Source organism: Choristoneura fumiferana, chromosome Z (assembly GCF_025370935.1).
Source record: "Choristoneura fumiferana chromosome Z, NRCan_CFum_1, whole genome shotgun sequence".
Classification (NCBI taxonomy): Eukaryota; Metazoa; Arthropoda; class Insecta; order Lepidoptera; family Tortricidae; genus Choristoneura; species Choristoneura fumiferana.
In genome coordinates, this window is record NC_133472.1 from 34,341,771 (window position 1) to 34,365,441 (window position 23,671).

General features: G+C 37.4%; 2 protein-coding genes across 2 annotated transcripts; one reads left to right on the top strand and one right to left on the bottom strand.

Moving 5' to 3' along the window:
• Positions 1-823: 823 nt before the first annotated feature.
• Positions 824-10,797, top strand: bor (ATPase family AAA domain containing bor). Its single transcript, XM_074098206.1, has 10 exons — positions 824-1,154; positions 1,674-1,828; positions 3,145-3,257; positions 3,403-3,609; positions 4,549-4,706; positions 6,492-6,751; positions 6,841-6,964; positions 7,161-7,452; positions 8,318-8,516; positions 9,571-10,797. Exons 1-10 carry the CDS (start codon positions 962-964, stop codon positions 9,769-9,771), a joined length of 1,902 nt encoding a protein of 633 aa, XP_073954307.1. The 5' UTR covers positions 824-961; the 3' UTR covers positions 9,772-10,797.
• Rab21 (RAS oncogene family member Rab21) lies at positions 10,570-23,587 on the bottom strand. Its single transcript, XM_074098217.1, has 4 exons — positions 23,161-23,587; positions 22,926-23,093; positions 21,127-21,245; positions 10,570-19,798 (listed from the first exon to the last, which is right to left on the bottom strand). Exons 1-4 carry the CDS (start codon positions 23,290-23,292, stop codon positions 19,588-19,590), a joined length of 630 nt encoding a protein of 209 aa, XP_073954318.1. The 5' UTR covers positions 23,293-23,587; the 3' UTR covers positions 10,570-19,587.
• Positions 23,588-23,671: the final 84 nt, after the last annotated feature.

Consider the following 23,671-nt stretch of genomic DNA (forward strand, 5'->3'; position numbering starts at 1 on the left):
TTACATCTAAACGAATGTATGTACATTGTCCTTTTGTTAGACTCAACGGCATTGTCTCAAGAGTCTCTTATATTGTTGTGAAACATGCCTTATGAAAAAAAAAAACAATTTAATGATTGAATGAAATGTAAAAATATTTTCTACTCTGTGGTAACATGACATGATGGGTTGGGGGCAGAAAGATCAGTGCTGCCAACGTAGGCAAATTGTCGCCAATTAGGCTACTCGGGATGGAAATCGGCGGACTAAGACTTTTTGAGGCCCGGGGCGATCTTTAATTTTGCCAACCCCCCCCCACCCCCGGCTCCCTCCAGATTTGAATATTTACTGCATGGAAAATTTACAAGTGAAGCGACATCCGTCACGCAAACTTTTTTCCATGTTTGCCAATGCCATACCGGCCCCCCCCCCTAGGCGTGGGCCCGGGGTAGACCGCCCCTGCCTCCCCCCTTAGTACGCCACTGCCTTGTAGTAGTTGAGCGAAAGAATCATAACACAAATTAACATAAGCACAAGAAAAAAATTCCGCCCTGCAAAATGTACAGTTGTATGCTAGGATCGTAGAGCGGCGTGATTTCATGTATGTATAAAATGTAGTTTAAGTGGAATCAAAAAGAAAAGAGTGGACGAATTATTAAAATATAAATAATTGAAAATAACATGCAAAATTAACAATAAAACTTACCAATCGCAGTGCAGGGCTCCGTACTAATATTTGCATATCTTACTAATCTTTTATTTAGGTGACCTCAGTTCAAATTTGGCTACATTAGGCTGCTCAAGCTGTAAAAATTGGCCATATCAGGTTCCGAATTGTTGGCAACACTGAAAAAGACAAGCAAGACAGTAGAGTAGACAAACTCACGGAGGTCGTATTTTAATTTAATAAAATTGTTGTATAAAAATATCTTGTTATAACTATTTTTAGATTGTTTAATGAATTAAGGTAACTACTTTAACTATGTCGTGGTTATTTGGATACAGCACTAAGCCTCCTCAACCGCCTACCGATGATCCACCGGCTAATAGCGGGGGTGCGGCTGCACCCCCAGTTGCCCTTACAAAAGCAGAGAAAAAGGCTATGGAAGCTTATCGGTTTGACTCCAGCGCTCTTGAAAGAGCAGCACAAGCTGCCAGAGAGCTAGAACAGTCAAGTAAGTTCACTCTTAACTACTGTTATCAGTCACATTTCATACTATTGCATAATGCGACCCTATAACCTATAAGCACATTGCGGTTTGATTTAGGCGAAGTACGACAATTATTTTCCTATTTTTTTTTTGTTTACGCACTCGAATGCTCTACACGATATTGCTTCAATATTATTTACACACAACTAAAAAAAACTTTATAATTAGAATATGGTAATAAATATATTTGAATACTTAACATACCTACTTGGACTAGAATAAGTACTGTTAATCAACCTCAAGTTTTTATGCTACTTTATTTAGATCAAATTATCTATGTATGTGGCTAGTGAATGAGCAGAACATTATTATTTATTTTATACCATGCCATCAAGGTTCGGAGAAAAAGATCAATTTTACTTGTCTCCACTGAACATGCGAAAACTCGTATGTTTGTCACATTGATACTTACCTAAAAATATTTTGTCACATATTCCTAAATTTTAAGAATTATAACTATTAATTATTATCACCTTTTTACAGGACATGCCAAAGATGCATTGGAACTTAGTAAGCTGCAAGAAGCTTCGAGGCAGCAGGAACAGATGGCCAAGATCAAGGAATATGAAGCCGCCATAGAACAATCCAAGGTGGAACAAAAGAAAGTTGACTATGAAGAGAGACGGAAGACTTTACAGGTAAAGTGTAATGAATAAGGCTTGGAATTTTGCGTGCGGCTATTGACAGATTGTAGGAAGAGAGCACCGCTTTTCATTGATATTATCGATTATTATTATTATTAATTTATCTATAAATAAAATAACACTTGCAAGCCAATACCTTCTTAGGTTCAACTCTTTATATATATCTAATATGTATTCGTAGTTATAGTGATTTCAATAAGGTAATTTAAATGGATTAAACTTTCCGATATTTCAAATTTTTTTCATCATTGACCGCTGATAAAAGTACAGTCTAACAAGTTGAATCATGACCCAGGGCGGAACCTTTTAATAGTCAATTTCACTATGATTTCCTTGGCAAAAGTATGAGATGTCAACATGACATTAGTAACACAAAGGTTCCACCCTGCCTGGGTCTTCAATTTCTTCGACTGTACGTATCATCGGAAAGTTAGAGGTTTTATTGAACAGAAACATGAATAAACAACTGTCAATTTGTTGATAACATCGATAAAAAGCGGTGCTCTCTCCCTACAATCTGTTAATAGCCGCACCCAAAATTCCGGGCCCTAGTAATGAAGTAAAAAAGTGTTTGAAACATATCTAGTGCATCCATATTTGTAGTGTACTTCTGTGAAGCTTCTATGAAGTCTGTGCAAAGGTTCTGACCTTAAAAAAATAAAAATATTATGTACTATGTTAGGTGTACAGTAAAGTTGCAGCATCCTCCCATCAAATTAACTGTCCATAACTATTTTAGAGGTTGGGCAAATATTTAGTTAATTTATTTAAGCAGGCAGGCGTTACTTTGCGGACGTCCATATCAATGAACTGGAACAATTACATTGCTCCCTTGTGACCTTATGATAGCTATGTTTATGCAAGAAATGTGTGTTCCAATCACACAAACCCATCTATCACCACCACCACACTACACTGACGCTTTTCGTACTTCATCATCTTCGTCATCTTGAGATTCAGTGTGGAGGAACTGCACCTGGTCGGGACCTACTGATAGCTATGTTTATGCAAGAAATGTGTGTTCACCCGGGGCTGAGCAAAGTAATTGTTTCAGTTCATTAAATATTTAGTTTTCCAATAGGGTTCTGTCACCAAAAACAAAGGTTGAGAACTACTGACGGATCTAGTGTTTATGAAAATTTTTATATATAGGTACTTCTGTTTTATAGAAGTTTTAAATTTTTCTTATTTTGGATACAGCAGAGTTATAAATTTATAATGCTCCTTGGCTTGATTATTTAACTGTACAACGACTGCATAGCCTAGTGCTTAGTCAGTCCTCTTTGCTGATGTTCCATAACCTCTAACAGGAAGAAACAAAGCAGCACCAAATGCGGGCACAGTATCAAGATCAGTTGGCGAAAAAGCGTTATGAAGAGCAGCTTGTGCAACAACAGAAGTCACAAGAAGAAATATTGCGAAAGTGAGTACTTTATATTTTTATTTAGGAGGTACTTACTCTGTACCTGTTTCTTAGTCTAGCTTAAGTTTTGTTTTTTAAGAACAGATCAAACTTTAAATTAATTTGAGCACTAGGTATTTAATGTTTTTTTTCTTGTATTTCACAGACAAGAAGAGAGTGTCGCTAAGCAGGAGGCATTACGCCGCGCTACCATAGAGCACGAAATGGATCTCCGTGAGAAGAATAAACTCAAGGCGATCGAGGCTGAGGCGAAGGCGCGGGCGAAAGCCGACCGCGAGAACCGAGACATCACCCTAGAACAGATTAGACTGAAGGCAGCTGAGAACAGAACTACTATTCTGGAGAGCATCAAGTAAGTTTGTGATAACTAATAACTTTACTTCTGACTTGGTGACGGTTGCTGGAGTCCGGGAATGTGGGCGCCGCTAAGATATATTGTTACAGCGTTTTCTTTGCGAGGCCTATGTCATAGTATATATATATGCTAAAGCAGTAGGGAAGCTACGAAGAAATCTATTGGAACGAGCACACTCACACAGACGCGCGCTCTATACGGCCTCTAAGGGGGTCTCGCGACTGTCGCGGTACTGCAGTCGCGAGTGACGCGTCGAGACAAGTAGTCGTTGCGTCGCGTTGTTTCAATTGCGTGCGCCCCAGACAATCTGCGATATTAAAAACTATGCCTAGGATCGTGCAGTGTATAGCTGTTTGAACACGGATTCTTCAAAACCAGGGCTTTCATTTTTTAAACTCCCTGCTGATCTTGAAAGGGAAGAATTAGTATTAGAAGTAATAGTAAATCTATTACTAAATAAAATATTTTTCTTTTAAATAAAATGTTTGGTTGTTTTGGTGATAGGAAGTCAAATTTAACTTGCAAGATTTGAACCGAGTATACAAATATACATACAATAAGTACATACAATTTCAAGTTAAATAAAAGCTTGTAATAAAAGGCGTAATAAGCTGAGATACAGCGCGAACTAAGCTTTTTTTTAAAATAAGTAGCCAACCCTAACGCTCCATTGGAGCATAGATATTTATCTCAAAAAATATGCCTAGCTTCTAATTATATATACTGTGCTTATGTCCAGCAATGGATATCTTTAGTCTGACGATGATGAAGGTATTAAGACCATAGGTATTAATTGCACTACTCAAAAATATCTGGGAATTGTGTAATCATACATAACAGACCTATCATTCTTTTTTTGTGTGCACATTCACATTGGACACAATCGCTTGTAGTGTTGAACTTTGGATTAAATAATGTCTTCTTCTTTTATAACAGGACAGCTGGCAGTGTCATAGGCGCCGGTGTCAACGCTCTGGTTACCGACTGGGACAAGACTTTGGCTGCTGCTGGCGGATTGTCGCTTGTGGCGCTCGGTGTATACACCGCAAAAGGCGCTACTTCTGTCACTGCTAGATTCATCGAAGCTCGGATTGGTATGAATTTTAAACTGTAAACCCTATCACAAAACTAGCCTTTCAGCCAGTGAAATGTACTTAATGAAACTTACTTCCTTTTGTTTGGTGTAGGCAGGATCACGAGATTCATGTCTTTCTATTTACTCGTGCTTTTTAATTGAATCGTCAAAAATTGCCTTAGGGTGTTTTCAATACCAGCGTTTTATTGACCGTTTCCACAACCGCAACAATGGTGTCAATCCAACATTATTGTAATATACAAAAAAGGGGACCCTCATAACATTAGCAACTATCGTCCAATTAGTATTATGTCCAATATTTATAAAATATTCGCCAAAATTATTTTAAAAAGGGATTGAAAAGAAACTAGATGAACAACAGCCAATTGAACAAGCGGGATTCCGCAGAAACTACTCAGTCATAGATCATATTCATGTCGTAAGACAAATATTGGAAAAGTATAGCGAATACCAACTTAAATATTATGTCGCTTTCATTGACTACAGTAAAGCTTTTGATTCACTGATCCACACAGCAATATGGCAAGCTCTTAAAGAACAAGGAATAGAACAAAAGTACATCAGACTAAATGAAATGTGTACAAGAGAAACATGGGCTGCGCTGTATTCAACTGGAAAGGAAAGGGAACATCTTTAGTATACAAAAAGGAGTCAGACAAGGGGACCCCCTATCTCCAAAGTTGTTCTCAGTAGTCTTGGAGACAGTCTTTAGAAACCTCAATTGGGAAAACTTTGGTCTAAACATTGATGGTCACAAACTAACACACTTAAGATTCGCTGACGACATTGTGTTGTTCGCCAAAACACCTGAGGAATTAAATATTATGATAAACACCCTGGCAAGTGAAAGCGAGAAAGTACGACTGAAAATAAACTCAGATAAGACAAAACTAATGACAAATGGAGTGAATGAGACCATAAAGGTAGGGGACACAATAATTGACTTCACAGATGAATGTATTTACTTGGGACAAGTGATGTCCACAAAAGATAACATAAATAAAGAAATAGAAAGAAGAATAGCAAATGCTTGGAAAAAATACTGGAGTGTGAAGGAAGTTATGAAAGACAAGACACTACATACAACTACCAAGGGCAAGTTGTTTAACACATGCATACTCCCCGTTCTAATATATGGATGTCAGACATGGCCTTTATCACAGAACAGTATGAACAAACTCACAAGCTGCCAAAAAGCAATGGAACAAAGTATGCTGGGGGCAAGAAAATCCGATAAAATAAAAACCGTTGCTATCAGACACAAAACAAGAGTACTCGACATAGCACAAAAGATTAGACGTCGCAAGTGGAAATGGGCAGGCCACACCATAAGAGGAAGAAAAAAATGGTGCAGAATAGTAACTGAATGGTACCCAAGAGAAGGCCAGCGAAAGAGAGGTAGACCACAAAAAAGATGGGTCGATGACATTATGTTGGGTTGCTGGCAGAACTTGAAGTAGGATAGCGCGAAATAGACATGAGTGGAGAAGGCTAGAGGAGGCCTTTGCCGAAGGGCAACCAGACCTACAAAAGAAGAGCAAGGCACAAATAATGGAGTTCTAAACAATACTCAATTCTGGAAAAAAAAGGCTTAATAATAAAAAATATGGCCGTTTTGGTCCATACGCGCTTACACGAACACTAGATTACACCCAATGTTTCTGCGTGTTCAACGCTCGAAGAACACAAAACCGTACCTGTACATGCGTACACGCGTTTATATGGGCAGCGGACACTTGCTTGTGTTGTGATTGTGTCTTTAGCACTTTAATTCCTTTTCCAGGTAAACCGACTCTTGTCAATGAAACATCGAGATTTTCCCTTCTGGAAGCAGTGAAACATCCCATACTGACTGTATCAAAGGCCATAGCGAGTTTTAGAAAGCCGTCTGATGCTTTAGCTGGGGTCGTCCTTGCACCAAACCTAGAGCGAAGACTTCGTGATATAGCGATTGCTACTAAAAACACCCGCTTGAATAAAGGCTTCTATAGAAATCTTCTTATGTATGGCCCTCCTGGTACTGGAAAAACATTGTTTTCAAAGGTAACTATATACTTGTATCATTGACTTCTCTTTGGTAACTATGAATAATCCTAAATGTACTTAACTGTTTTTTTAACCCTAATTTGCAGAAACTGGCTAAGCATTCAGGCATGGAGTATGCCATACTGACTGGAGGTGACGTCGCTCCTATGGGCAAAGACGCCGTTGCGGCGATCCATAAGGTGTTCGACTGGGCTAATACTAGTAAAAGAGGTAAATAAACATTGGAAAGTCATTGACAGGGCAATGGAGAGAAACTAAATTAAATAGTGAAGATTTCCTATCTTTTGATTCTATCATTGGCTTATATAATAATGAATTTTGCTCAACTTCTGTGTAATGTGAAAGACTGTCTGTTCCATTCTTGATCTCGTTGAGGCGTAATAACATTAGAGTTATCCATTTGCAGGCGTACTGCTGTTCATTGACGAAGCCGATGCTTTCTTGAGAAAACGTTCTTCCGAGAGGATAAGCGAGGACCTCAGAGCTGCTCTGAACGCATTCCTTTACCGCACTTCCGATCAAAGCAACCGCATAATGCTGGTGTTGGCTTCTAATACGCCACAGCAGTTTGACTCCGCCATCAATGATCGTCTGGACAAGATGATTGAGTTCGGCCTCCCAGGCTTGGAGGAACGCGAGCGTTTGATCCGTCTCTACTTCGACAAGTTTGTGCTTCAGCCAGCTTCAGAAGGAAAGAGGTATTTATTAATTCAAAATGTATTTAGAATGTATAAGTACTATCCAACGTGATGTATGACTTCCAATTACACTTTTATCCCTTGTCTGTGGTATGAAATGTGCTTGTGGTATACAACCACTATACAACGTATGCCGTTTTTAAAATTATTTTATAAATGCGCATACGATCACGGTCTTTAATCTGTGATCCATTATGTAAAAATAAAATTTGGATTGAACAATTAACAATGACAGAAATTCGATCTTAAGTGGGTCCTGAATTAAAGATCCAGAAAATAAAGAGAGAAGGTTAATCTTTCAGTTTCCAGATCTTTTCATAAACTCTAACATAAAAAGATACTTTCAGAGATGGTTGAAGTGTTAATTATTGAAGATGTTAATTAAATAACTGAAAACCAGAAAGTAGTTTGCTCAGAATCGAGAGAAGAATCGATTACACTATGTTTTAAATTAGGTTGTGTTTGTAAAGATAAACACAAGGAAGGAAGCAAGGGATTTAAAAAGTTAATTCCCTTTTTATTGCGCCCAGTCCAAAAGTTACTACTGCAACAGGCGCCAATTAAATAAATAAATAAGTTAAATAATTTTTTGAGGTGTCTGAGGTTTTCAGTTATTTAATTCACACCTTGATGAACGTCTATTAGTGAGTCTTAAATTGGTTAGCTTCCTGGGTAACAAAATATATCCTATTTAGTCCGCCACTTAGATTATTACCCGAATAATAATGTTAGTGACGCACTAATTAGATTGATTTAGTTAGGATATTAGCCTATTGATTATAATAGTGTACACCAACAAATTGACATGTTGAATATCCCTAGACTGATATAATAGATGTCTTGAATTGTGTCGTTCGTTTTTCAGACGTTTGAGCGTGGACCAGTTTGACTACGGCGAGTTGTGTTCGACGCTGGCGGCGCGTACGGCGGGCATGTCGGGCCGCGCGCTGTCCAAGCTCGGCGTCGCGTGGCAAGCGGCCGCCTACGCCTCCGACGACGGACGTCTCACGCAGCAAATGTGCATCGACATCTGCGACGACGCCGTCAACGATCATCGGCAGAAGGTAACGTTATACAGTACAACTGGAATGTTGATGTCGCTCGGGCTGGACTCGTCGGTTTTCCAGAATGAAAAAGATAAAGAAAAGCAATCTTTTGTTTCGAGTTCCCAAAAAAATTAGCAAACAGTATCAAAAGTTTTATTAAAATTAATTTTACTATGAACGGCCAGTTGCAAGAAAATATAAAATCTAAATTTGTTGTTTGATAGTTCCATACATACACTTGACTGATCTTACCACAATCTATCTCGACCTTGACGCTTGACAAAAGGCATTTATTAAAAAAAAAAAACGATTTATTTCACTCGTATGCGAGTCTACTGATTTTTTAATACATTTATGACTAAGTATTGTATTTTTCACCAACGATGAGTTATGTGACACTTGAAAATTTGCCGAATTACGCATACTATGTTCGCAAAATATTATTTAGTACGAGTGCGTCTGCCTTGTATACGAGTTGAGTTTCCGTTGCATTTTCTTAGCATTGTATTTTGTTATTGTTCATTTCTGTTATTATTACTGTTGACATTTTGTTACTGTTTCTCGTTAAGTTCGTCGTTATTTTTTGGCAAAATACCGAAACGGTCTAAAAAGACTCTTTTGAACTCCCAGAGTCGGGAGTTTGTAATTCGTTTTAGGGATTATTTTGAGCGAGAACGAGAAAATGGTGGCCCGGTGGGTGGAAAACTGGAAAATATATGTTTTTTTAAATATAATGCAACTTCTCCAAAAATAGGCACTGATAACTCTTAGAAAAATCGATAGGTAACTCGATAAATGGTACATCTCTAAAACTGTCAAATTCGAAACGTCACAGAACTCATCATTCATAGGTGAAAAATATTATAGGTATATGTGTGTGTTTATTTACTTAATGCCCAGTTCACATTATTCTAGTAAAATCGTGCCAGGACCGATACATTGCGGGGTCACAATCCAAACGAGTTACAGAAGATCGATCGAGCACCGCAGTGTCATGCTACTGGAACGGTTTTACTGGAATAATGTGAACCGGGCATAAGGGGCAGTTATTTATTGAGTATTGTTGTTTCAGATGGAATGGCTATCAGCAGAAGAAAAGTCGCGAAGCATGATGCCCTACCTCCTAGACTTGCCGCCCTTGGATACTGAAGCTCAGCCCACCAACAAGGCCACTGTGACCGAAATCCAAGATATCGTAGAACCTCCTACGGTTAAGTCCAAATCCGCTATCAAAATGAAGCCAGCTGCAAAAGACAGCGAGACCGATAAGTGACCCAGTCTAATTGCAGATAGTGAACCAGAAAGGGCAATAGAACTTCCAAAAGTAAACACCGATAGCGAGACACAAGTGAACTGTGATAATAAACACAAACAAACATTTGACTTCAAAATTTCCAAAAACAATAAGTTTGTATCATTGACTGATAGTGACATGGCACGGCTGCACTGGCTATCACAAAGATTAAAAGTGGTAGAGTAAAAGAATTTGATTGAAATTAGATTTAAACTGCAAATGCAAGTCTGTTAGATTGCCTTGGAGTTGTATGTACGCTAAACTGCCTACTAGCCTGCATTTTTATGTATATAAAACTGTTTTAGCTATAGTCAGTAGCAGTTTATTCTCTACCTACAGGGGTGAAGAGTTGAAAATACCAATTTGGACATATTCATCAAAGAGTTTGTGCCTATATAAGTATTGGTGTGTAATCTGTCATAAAATACATTACTGAAGCTTAGAATTGAAGAATTTCTCCTACTGACTGCTCAGATACTGAACAAAAACCAATTATATGAGTGCACGTTTTAAATCATATTATTGTGTCATATAATTATAAAGAGCATGTTTTGTAAGACATGTTTTGTAGTACAAAGTATATTCGTTCATCATCTCATCACCAAACTAGGCTTTTGTTGATTTAAATCATAACCAGTCAAATATCATTCGTAAGGTTTATGTTTCGAATAATGCAGTGTTTGCATTTGTATTAACATTTGTGTTAATTAATCAAGTTTCTATTAATTTGGGTGAATGTATGATGGATTTCGGGATGGGTGGCATTGAACGAGAAAATATATTTTATTTACTTACACCTTTATTTAAAAAATTTAAACTGTCATATTGTATAGTAGTACGAATTGTACTGATATTGTACAGAAATATAAGCACATTCATAGAATCTGAAGACACTGTTCAGCATTTTCGGCAACATTTAGTTAGAATTTGTTAAGAAGCCTTGTTTGCTGTTGTGAATTTTATTAGCATCTAACAAGTAGCATATTAGAAAGTTGTTAAACCTGATATACATAGTTTTATTTAAATCTACCCTGTTTAAATTAATATTATTTTATTACGTCAATAATCCATAACATTTTAACCCTTCCAATGAGGTCTGAAATTCAGATACATGCGAAGTGGCCCAAGATACTCAATATATAAACACGCTGTCACGCTCTGACGCGCTTGACTACAATTATTTTGAGCACTTTGGCCGCTCGGTTATGTCGGATTGATTACAGTAGCTAGAAACGCTCAGGAGCAGCAGTCAGTGAGCCTTAAGTCAAAGATCGTGGAAAAATTTCATAATAACATAGTAAAAGAGAACAAGTAGGCTCACTACGAACAAAAGTACATCGCGCGGCTTAAATGTGTGCGAGCCGGTTGGCGCCGGCACGCACGCACCCGCCGCACGCACACACTGATAATTTAACGAGGATTAAGTTTTCTTTAGTCAAGGCTGCGCTGCCGTCGGCACCGTACGCTTCGATTTTAGCTCGCTCGTCTTGCGCTCGCTTCGCGAGATGACCACCTTTTACGTTCGCGTACTCGTACTTACGTATTTCTTGTATTAGGTATAGTTGTAAATTAGTAGTATATTATATAAGTGTACTTAGTGTAATAGTTTCGTACAAGGACACAAAAAATAATAGATATCTACCTACCTATAAACAATATAGTTATAGTATTATGTGTAGTATAACATAAGTAGTATGTATACAGTCGCCATCACCGTTCATCACCGTCCAATGTTATAAATAACATTTCTAAATGTAGTATTATAATAATAATATAACGGCATAGAATCTGTCTGATTTCTCCAGACACAGACATTAGACAATTTTAAGTTAACTTTCGTACCAAAATTATTTGTCGGTAGGTAATTAATCTAAAATAGACGTCGACAACAGTGGCCATACTTGTTCTCTGTACCCAAAAAATTTCAAGTGCTACAATTGCTTGTTATCTTTCTCATATAAAAAGTGACAATTAAGCAGCGTTTCCACCAATAATGTGCGAGGATGTGTTGCGAAGAATGTTTTTCATTAACCAATAGCACAGCACATCTCTGGTGGAAACAGCTGAGCGGAGCGAGGCGAGGTAAATGAAGCGTTTGTATTGGTTAATGAAAAACATATGTTGAAATTGAATGTTATTGATAATATATCTAAATCCCATTAGGCCCTATAGGTACCTGAAAATTCAGGGTTCTAGCTTTACCCATAACAAAATTACAGGATGTTGAAAAAAGCCTGAATGGCTTCGAGAAAAGTATGGTAAAGCCGTGCCTTTGTTTTTGTTTTGCTCGACTTGGCGGAGGCACTGCCGTGCCCCCAGATTCTTCGCAATGCATCCTCGCACATCTCTGGTGGAAACGCTGCTTTATGTAGATTTGTGGCACGTATAGCGGTTGATGTATAGGAGCCTGACCCAATGCTCTCCCATCTCGCGGGGCTCAAACAAAAAGTAGTAATATACAATTTGTCTCTTTAATACAATGCAACAAGGCGTAAACTGGATACATATTTTTGTAATGGACCATACTTGAAAACAAAGGTCAAAACTTCAGTCCCAGTTAGACTACCTGATCTTTACATCACTTATTATTTACGCTTCATAACGCGCATTTAAAACGAAAGAGGTGTAAAAAATACTTATAATTATTTCAATGTGTTTTTTAATTACTAACTACAAACAAGAATTAACAGAATATTAACAAGGTATGACATCCAATTAATAACAGGCTGTTCATATGCGCGCGAGTTAGACATAACATACAATAACTATTTTCCAGGCATAGTGCACGTACACAAAAATTCAACCTTGCTAAATTTACAGTATATGGTACAAAATCAATAGCAGTCGTTAGAAATATTATTCGTTTTTAAATTTCAGTATATAACTATGATTCATTTTGTGGTGGCCTATCTAAATTCGAGGGGCCTGAAAAAGGGTTTGTTTCTCGTAGTGGGCGATAATGCTCGCTTGTAGCTATGGAAGATTTTCAGGCAGCGCCAATAGAACTCTCAGAGAAAATAAGGAGGTGTTGCTTAGTAAGGGGAAAAAGGTGGTTGCTTAAAAAGGGGAGCTGTCGAAAAAAAGTAATCTCAAGGGAGCGATAGGCATACAAGCTGAGTAGCCTCTTGCTAGGTCCACAAGGGTGCACTAATACGGTTTACGCAATAACCCTCCTTTAGGACTCTGCTGCAATCGGGTAATAAAGGACAATTTTGTTACAAAAGCTGCCAGACCAAGTTTGTATCTGTACTGTCAAGGTCACCGGTAATAATATATTTCTGCTAAAAGTTTCAAACATAATATGTATCTACATATACGTCCACCTTATTGTCGCACCGTAAGGACAGCAGACACTGTGCAGTCAATATGTTTCAGACTTTATGTTGAATACATATGGGTAATCTTGGCTGTACTAAACTTGACTGCATATACGTATATTAGTTTACAAGTTACAACCGATAATCAGTAAACAAAAAAAAATCTACCATCCGTCTACTTTGGCATTTGCGGACTAATCAAAGCGATGGTATTTTTTTTGGAACGAGCTTGTTTAAAAAAATAGGACTATGTACTTCTTCTAAAAACGGTCGTGCCTTCAAAGCCTCTTAAGTTTTACAGAATTTATCTGCGGAATGCTGTTAACACTAAGCAATATGACGGAAGTCTTGGTGAGGAGAGTTGCTTACTTCAGCGAAGCACGTCAATAATCTCAATAATAAGTCAAGAATCTTTGCTAGTAGCCTACACTCGCGTACTGCTTTGGATTGCTGTTGAATACTTGTTACTTTTTTTACTTAGTTACTTGCTGACTGTAGACTGGAAAATAGAACACAGTCAAGTGCTAATTTATAACAGTATAAAGAATAATAATCACGGGTGTGTATGAGGATATGGTTATTTTGCTATCGGCTTTATTCTCCTAACGCCCAGAGTCCTGTATAAAGGACTTATTGTAATTTTAAATTAAACTCTATCATAAATGACATAAAGTTTGATGTTCATAAATCAAAAATTTGACTTGGGCGTTAGGAGGTTAAAATGCATGAACTATATAAAATGAGGCATAATATAGCTTTACTGTTCGTTTGATCTGTTAAATTACGTACACTTAAGCCTAGTTTAGACCTGCAATAAATATTGTGCAAGTTGCATTACATTGCGTGGCCGTAATGCGAACGAGAACGAAGTGGTCAATCGAGCGCCACTATATGTATAATGCAACTTACATGATTTTTTTTGGAGGTATAAAATGGGCTTTACGCTGTTTTATAATTGTCTCAATTTCAGTGTAATCGGCTACAATTAAAAACAGTATAGACTTCATGAAAAATCCTATTATATGTGAACATTGTCGCAAATAACACTGTCAACTGCAAATCTAATTCACGTTGATACAACTATGTTTACATATCTTTAAACGTATATGACTCTGTCGGCAAAATTAAAACTATAGGCTCAATTGGCAGTAATACCTAGACCACACTTGCGCCTAGCACCATAAATTCGCATGTCTCCGCGACAAATAAGTACGCACCCGGCAATATATGGCCCCAGTATTAGCATTATCAAATGAATTTATTTACATTTACGACGATCTAACTAAATTAAAGCCTGTGATTTGTTCTATCCAATGGTTAAAAACAATAAAAAAATCTTCCGGGCACAAAAATCACGGTACACTGCTTTTGTTTAAATGGGGCGCTTTGAATTCATTTTTCAGAGTTACAACACGAAAATGCGTAGCATGATTAACGTATACAGGACTGCATAGTGCTGTATAGTAAAAAGTCACTGGCAAAATAACTTAATTCAATAGCTCTGTGTCTAATAAATATCCGAGTAATAATTAACATTACACTAAGAAATAAAGACAAGCAATAACACTAGCATCTTCGCTTTTGATTTAAATAATACAGTGTGTTACCGGCGGCCAGGCTCTTTTTAAGGGAGGTTAAAGTAACGTATTTCTCTTAACCATGGCATTAATTTAATTAATAAACTAAAATTCAGACTTCGTTAACTTTCTAACAATATTATAATTGCCAGCAATGTACAGCAAAGTAAATTGACAAGAAATAATCAAAGTATCTGTAGGCTGTCATTTACTTTGCTGTACATTGCTGGCAATTATAATTTTGTTAGAAAGTTAACGAAGTCTGTATTTTAGTTTATTAATATAAATAAACGTTACAGTTTCATTACAGAAATACGTTACTTTAACCCCCTTTAAAAAAACCTGGCTGCCGGTAACACACTATATAAATCTTAACTGATTATAACAAAATTAATTAAGGATTAAACATAAGAATTATCATTGCATATAGGTCACAGACATTTCTATACCTAACAAGAAAAGCTTTTAACTTATGTAAGTTTTTTTAGTAAAATATAGAATGTATCAAGTATCAGACATTTAAAGCACAACAATTCACAAACTGTACTTACGGGTGCCATTTTATGAATTGAAGAAAATAGTATTATTGTATACACCTACTTACATAACATTAATACATCTTTCATAACATAACAATAGCACACCACTTTTATTTAATTTTCACGTCATCAATAAGTGACCGATTAATTCACCGACTTTTATTGCATCGATTTTCGTTTCGCGGACAACTATTCGCAGATGTTTCGTTTGGTAGTGTTACGTTTAGCATAATTTCATTACGCAATTTACTCGTGTCTATAAAATAAACACAAATACGAAACCAAAAAGTTGTTAGAGTAAATTTTCAAAATGTGCTAGACGAATTTCTGCTAAAGGTTGTGTTATGAAACGTTAGTCTGCGAAACAATAAGTACATCTTCTAACAAATCCATTTATTAGAAGATGTATACTTATTTATTTGCGTACCGTTACTCAGCGAAACGTTGTCTGTCAATCAATAATCTGCGTAAAAATAGTCGGCGAATCATTAGGTAACCATTTACGGAATATTTTCTAAACAGTTGGCTATTAATTATTTGATAAGTGTGCATGCATTGCATTAGCAGTTATAGTTACATACATTTACATTAACATTCATTAATTCTCATTAAAATTGATTTTACAGGTATCTATATTAATAATTTCGTCCAGGGGTACGGTAGACTCGAACGAAATGCACATCAAATTGAAGAGCGTAAAAAATTAGTCGATCCGAGTCGACAACATATATCCGCAAAATTCGGATTATGGAGAATTTCGTTAAATTCTAATGGCACTGACAAACAAACCGCAGTCGCCATCTTGGGTAGTTAATAAACGTTCCGTTTCATACTAGCTAGGTCTTAGATACGGCTCGCCTTCAACACATCGCGTGCGTCACGCCAAAAAAGTATCCATTACAAAGAACTGTGACTCATGTGACTGTGTAAAACGAAACGTCTTGCCGGAAAACTTGAATGGATCTTATCAAAACTCAAAACTATCACCAACTACCTTCAACTATAACTATCTTCAGTTGTTGACGTTTGTTCCGAGTCGACAACTTGTAGGTAGAAAATTCGGATTTAGCGAGTATTTTCAATAAAAAATGGAATAAATTACTGAGTATATATAATGGCGTTGCGAAGTAAACATGTCAAAGTCATCACATCAAAGTGGCGTGAGTGTCACGTCATCACGTGTCACAGGTTTGCATTTCGTTCTCCATTGTGACCTTTTAAGGGCCCCACACACGGTACGATTCGTCGATTTTCATCAGATCGATCGTACAGACGGATCGTACCTTATATGGGGCCCTTTAGGTCTAATTTCTTTGATTATGAGACAGACATACGTAGTCGGTCCCAAAGTTCTGTCACTGGCACATTATTTTTAAATTTAAAACATGATTTTAAGAAAATTTGATTGAATTCCATTTTTGAATGTTTGTCAATTATTTTAAAACAATAAACAGTCATTCGCTGCAATTTCTCACGATGGAGTGGACGTTGAAAGAAAACCGAATAGCTGTTTTAGCATTGCACCGCTGTGGGCACTCGCCAAGTACCATTTTCAAGTTGCTCAAAAATGTAAATATAACGCTTAGGTTTGTGTACCGTACGATTGACACGTACAATGAAGTCTCCAGTGTTGAGGACAAGAAAAGAATTGGCCGGCCTCGCTCCGTACAAACACCAGCAGTGATCAAAGCGATCAAGGCACGCATAGCAAGAAATCCTGTCCGAAAACAGAAGTTGATGGCTTTGCAGATGGGTGTCAGTAGAAAAACCGTCAAAAAGGTTTTAAACGAAGATCTTAGTCTGCGAGCATACAAAAAATAGAGTGGGCACTTACTTAATGCCCGTCTAAAAACAATAAGGTTTAAAAGATCCCGGAAGTTGTTAAAGCGGTACGCGAAAAATCGACACCGTGATATCCTCTTTACCGACGAAAAGATTTTCGATATTGAAGAGAAGTACAATAAACATAATGATAGAGTACGCTAGGAGCTCTGAAGAGTATTCTCTGATCTTATTACGGGCCAACTGAGGTTCATTTTTGCGAAAAAGGGGTCAAAATCAGTGCGAAAGTGTACCAAGAGACGGTTTTGGATAAGCATGTCAAAGATCTGCCCAACACGCTATTTTCAGGTCATAATTTTGTGTTCCAGCAGGATTCTGCGCCAGCACACAAAGCCAAGACCACTCAAGCCTGGTTTGGCCGTCAAAAAATCGACTTTATAAGACACGAAGATTGGCCTTCCTCCAGTCCGAACCTTAATCCTCTGGACTTTAAAATTTGGCAGGTCTTAGAGGGAAGGTCTGTGCTAAACCCCATAAAAATTTGGAGAGCCTGAAGTCATCTTTAAGAAAAGCAGTCGCTGAAATAGACATGAAAATGGTGCGTGCTGCGATAGACGACTGGCTGCGCCGATTAAGGGCCTGTATTAAAACAAAGGAAGTCATTTTGAATAATTTTAAGTACTTAATTTTTTTTTTATTAAATGTACTTTAAATTGGTATATAATTTATTAAAAACTGATTGGTACTTTTGTTTTTATCATTATTTTCATTTGTGACAGAACTTTGGGACTGACTACGTAGTTATTTGGGCAAATAAGATTTAGGAGAAATATCTACTGGTGAAATACCGATACGTAGGTTAGCCGTTAAAGTGTTTGTGATAATAATTAAGGCTGGGAATATACGTCAGATTTTTCGATAAGTACGACAGTCTTTACTGGCAAAAAATTTTTTCAAACATATTATTATGAGTCTACATTTTACCCGAGCGAAGCCGGGTTTTCATCTAGTTTACATTATAAAATCTTACTTCCCTTGATTGTCCATCGTCCAAAGATTTATGAGGAATAGATGTATGGAAATGATTGACGTTATTCCCGTTACACAGAGGTTCCCAAAGTGGTACACGTGGACCCCGGGGTCCACGGGAAACCAGACGCGGGTCCACGTTGGCGTGAAAATAAAATGGATATTTTGTAATTATATTAATAATGTAGCAGCAGGGGGTTTTCTGAAAGCAGTAAAATTGTGAAAGTGGTCTATGAGAAAAAAAGTTTGGGAACCTTTGTAGCATGACACTGCGGTGCTCGATCAATCTATTACACCTCGTTAGGCCCTGTTTACATTAATCCAGTTAAATCGTTCCAGTAGCGTAGCATTGCCTGGTCGCTTGCTAGCAAGTTACACAAGTGTCATGCTACTAAAACGATTTTACTGAAATAACTAGATGAAAACCCGGCTTTGCTCGGGTAAAATATAGACTCATAATAACATGTTTGAAAAAAAAATTTTGCCAGTTAAAGACTGTCGTACTTATCGAAAAATCTGACGTATATTCCCAGCCTTAATGTTATCACAAACGTACTTTCACAGCTAACCTACGTATCGGTATTTCTCTAGTAGATATTTCACCTAAATCTTATTTGCCCAAATAACTATGGTGTCTCTGTCTCATAATGAAAGAAATTAGACCTAAAGGGCGGACCTAAGGGGGCGCTATATGCGGTACGATTCGTCTGTACGATGGTTCTGATTAAAATCGACAAATCGTACCGTGTGTGGGGCCCTTAGAGGTCACAATTGTGAACGAAATGCAAACCTGTGACACGTGATGACGTGACACTAACGCCACTTTGATGTGATGACTTTGACATGTTTACTTCGCAACGCCATTATATACTTAGTAATTTATTCAAGTTTATATTGAAAATACTCGATAATCCGAATTTTCCGCCTACAAGTTGTCGACTCGGATCGACTAATTTTTTACGCTCTTCAATTTGATGTGCATTTCGTTCGAGTCTACCGTAGACCGGTACGAAATTATTAATATAGATGTAAACAGGGCCTAGTGGAAGAATGTAAACAGCGCCAACTTTATAGTATTTTTTCACTACAGACGCAAAGAGGTGTTATAAGTTTGACCGCTATGTCTGTCATCTGTCTGTGGCATCATAGCTTCCAAACAGATGTACCAATTTTGATGTGTTTTTTTAAATTGAAATCTAGCTTAACAGTGATGGTTCTTAGCTAAGTTTTATTAAAATTGGTTGAGCTGTTTTTGAGATATTGAACTTTTCGAAGTTGGCTAGGTTAAGTGAAAGATTAAATTACACATTGAAAGCTGAATTCGCACTGCATCTAAATTTAATAATATGAGTTATTAGTGTAGGTAGTATAGTAAATGTGCTACTTGAAAACTCTGCATGTTCACTTGTCAAATTATACACACTTTTGCCTATTGATTTTTGTGACACAGCTTACATAAAACCAATTTTTGATCGAATTGTAAGATTTGACTATGCCCTAAAAAGTATGTGAACCTTTCTAGTGACTTTTAGATTGGGCCCAATAACAATGTTAGTTACTTCTGGTCCCACCACAGCAAGAGGATTGAGCGGGGGCTTCATCATCAACTACTAGGACCCGGGAAGTCCTATTCACTTCCTTCTGTGAGTTTTGTTCAAATTTTTCCATCATTTCCTTGGCCAGCTCGAGGAAGAGGTCCTCTACACATTGATTTAACTTTGCAGACGTGTAGAAATGTTTAGCACCCACCATGGCCGCGTAACTGAAAAATGTAATCATTGTGTCACTATACGACATTTCAAAATCTTACTCATTGTGTTGTTGTTGTTACTCTTCTACATACATGGATTTAGGTGAAACTCGGTGTGTAGAAAACTGGGGATGGCTGGAGAAATATAGTAATATTATATTTCTTGAACATGAAACTACTGTGAGACTCACTCATATTAAATGATATTGTAACGGATAACTCACGTCTTAAACCGAGTTTAGCTCGACATGTTTCGGGCTAGTTCGTAGCCCTTCTTAGGAGTACGCGATTCGGCGGCTGCCGCCACACTACGCGCCACCGCTCTGCTCGCGCGACTGCCCGACGAACCCTGCTGCTGCTGCGGCTGCTGGTGCTGCTGCTGTTTCGTAGGGCAGTCGCGCGAGCAGAGCGGTGGCATGTAGCGTGCGTGTTGCGGCAGCCGCCGAGTCGCGTGCTCCTGAGAAGAAGGGCTACGAACTAGCCCAAAACATGTCGAGCTAAACTCGGTTTAAGACGTGAGTTATCCGTTACGATATCATTTATTATATTTCTTATTCCGAAATTCTCGTGAAATTGGGATCTATGCATGTAAAATTCTGAAATGTCAACTACTAAAAATATAGTTGCATGAGGCTTGGCATTTGTGTTCTTGAGGTAATTTATGCGAACTTCCACATTCTGTCTGATTTTCGGTTTCAATTTCGTTGTTTCAGCCGAAAGTTCGGTTTCCGGCTAAAAAGTGCAGAACCTCGGACGCACCGAAACTTAAACAATTGTATTTTCGGGTTTCGTTCGGCTTGTTTCGTGTGCCGCAATCATGCAATTTTAATTCAACAGTCAGAAATAATTATTTGAGTGAATTGAGATGTAGGTTTGTTAACAATAATGAACAAGCAATACGGTATTTGACTATTTTGTATATGTTTTATAAATTAAAACTACACAATGCCTGCTTTCGAATAGAAAAACAATTTTTAAGCTACCTTTACAAATAACAAAGTTATAAAAGTTTGAAATTCAAGATTAGACAGAGAAAGACATACTGGCATGTGACGTCACACGCCAGTACCGCCATACTTGCTGCAAAGAGAAAAGCGTTTGAGAAAAAGACAGGTATATAGATTTTTCAAAAACCCACTATAAATCCAATTTCCAACTGATTTAAATTTTCTCTTCACTAAACACTATCTGTATATCTATCTATATTTTCATTATAATAATAAGATATGGCAAAATCAGTAGTTGTCAAATACCGTATTAGGAATACCTTTGTGCAATAATTAACTATTACATTAGAAACTAATTATCTTAAAGAACAAGTACACAACAGGAATACCCACCTTTCTGCCTCTTCAAGTGGCACAGTTCTTTCATGTTCCAAGTCAATCTTGTTACCAGCTATTAACAAAACAATGTCCGGCCCAAGCATTTTCTTTAGTTCTTTAACCCAATTTTTGACCTGCAAATTAAGATCAGTATTTTGTCATGTCTAGCTTAAGTTAACTTAAGCTAAGGTAGGGATAAAAGTTTCTGATTGATATATTCAGAGACCATACATTTGGTGCCGATGACATCAATTTGACGTCATGCTGCATATAGGATGATTCCAATTAACATTGTTTCGTCATAATTAATATTTCGTCAACCTGTCAAATACTCAGTACAGCACGTCTAAGTAAGTAATTTTCGGAAATTCCCACGGGAATTTTACAAAACCCCACAACTTCAATTTAACTGCTGTATCAAATAACTTACAACAGGTTGCCATCCTAGCCTATATACGTCCCACTGTTGGGCACAGGCCTCCTCTCAGAACAAGAGGGCTCGGGCCATAGTTCCCACGCAGGCCCAGTGCGGATTGGGAACTTCACACGCACCGTTGAATTGCTTCGCAGGTTAGTGCAGGTTTCCTCACGATGTTTTCCTTCACTGCAAAGCTCGTGGTAAATTTCAAATGTAATTCCGCACAAGAATTTCGAAAAACTCAGAGGTGCGAGCCGGGTGGCCTAGTGGTTTGACCTATTGCCTCCCAAGCAGAGGGTCGTGGGTACAACAGGTTGACAAATGATTAATTATGACGAAATACTATTTGGAATCACCTATATGCAGCGAGTGTGACATCAAATTGATGTTGTCTGCACCAATAGTATGGGCTCTGAATATATATATATAAATACTTGCGCACCATGTGTCAAGGACTTTAATTCATGAGACACCAAAGAACCTTTTCGAATGAAAAGTCATTACTTTGTTAATGAGGGTTTTCACAGAGGCGAAATATCGCTTAGATAGCGTTAGTATGGTGAGGTCTATTTGACGTTTGCTTGCGATTGGCTCATTTAGTAACAAATAGACGGCGTCACATTTATCCTCACATTGATCTGTCAAATAAATTTAATCACTGGATGGTGACACAGGGGGGAAAACCTCCCAACATTGTGCATATGTATGGTCAAGGACTTTTATTCATGAGCCACCATGGAACCATTTCACAGTAAACGTCATAGTGAGATTGCATTAATGAGGGTTTTCACAGATGCAAAATATCGCTAGGTGGCATTAGTATTGTGAGGTCCGTTTGACGTTTGCTTCTGATTGGTTAAGTAACTAAATGAGCCAATCAGAAGCAAACGTCAACGGACCTCACAATATTTCTCCTCTGACTCAATATTTTGCCTCTGTGAAAACCCTCATTGAAGCTTTTGTCGTTGACTGTACTTTTTCTTAACTATACTTGCATTGTCATGTAAACTGAATTTCCTTGCCAAATTTAAAGTTAGTATCAAACTGATGTGCAGTTTGCTGGCTGGACCACCAATTGTATTGTGTTTACATGAATATATTAAATTTCAGCAAGTTGATACAAGAAAGTAGGTAGCCAGAAATGGTTTTCAAGTTTCCAGCACATAAGTATATATTGATAGTTGAAAGAATAATTTATCTAAGCACTATTTTCGTGTTTTTTTTAACACTAGCTCAAACAATGGAGAAAAATTCACTGATTCCGAACATGTAAGTATACTTAATATTTCAAAAAATGTTGCTTAGATCAATTAATCAATTAACCTTTCAACTGCTGACATGGGAGTTTAATTTTTTTTTTAAATATCAAAAAAAATATTAGTTAGGTATTTCATACCTTAACAAAGGAGTCTTCGTCAGTTATGTCGTAAACGAGAATGGCGCCATTAGAATTTCGATAATATATAGGTCCTAAGGCATGAAACTTCTCCTGGCCTGCTGTATCCCAGATGGAAAGGTTTATACGCTTCCCATTTATGTTAATCTTCTTATTTAAGAATGTTGCCTGAAAGCATTTAAAGGTTAGTAAAAAGAACGGCGTTTATAAAGATTAAGATTTACAGGAGATGTACCTGAAGCGTAGTAAGGTGTTTGTCGTTGAATTTATCTTCGATGTAGCGCAATAACAAAGACGTTTTGCCGACACATCCCTCGCCAAGCAACACTACTTTAAAATTATACGCCCCGCCCGCCGATGTAGTCATGATTAAGGAATTAGATTACAAGAACACTTAACTATTGTTGCACACCGACAATTTAACAATTTAATTAATCTTGCAATCGTCACAGAGATTAGCTATTTTCAAACATCAAACAGCTGATGACATTGACACTTTTATCTTGGAATAGAAAACAATAAACACTAAATGCTGGATGCCGACACTACAAGAATTTCCGCCTAATCTAACAAACCGGTTGTTACAGTAAGTAATGTGACTTTATTATAGAAACCAGATAGGTAATAGGAAACTCGAATTTACACAGTCAACACAAGCTATCATTGTGATGTGACATTTGTTTTTTTTTAAATAGGTTTAGTGCATTCATTCATTTCATTTATTCTAAATCAGACAAAGATATCTT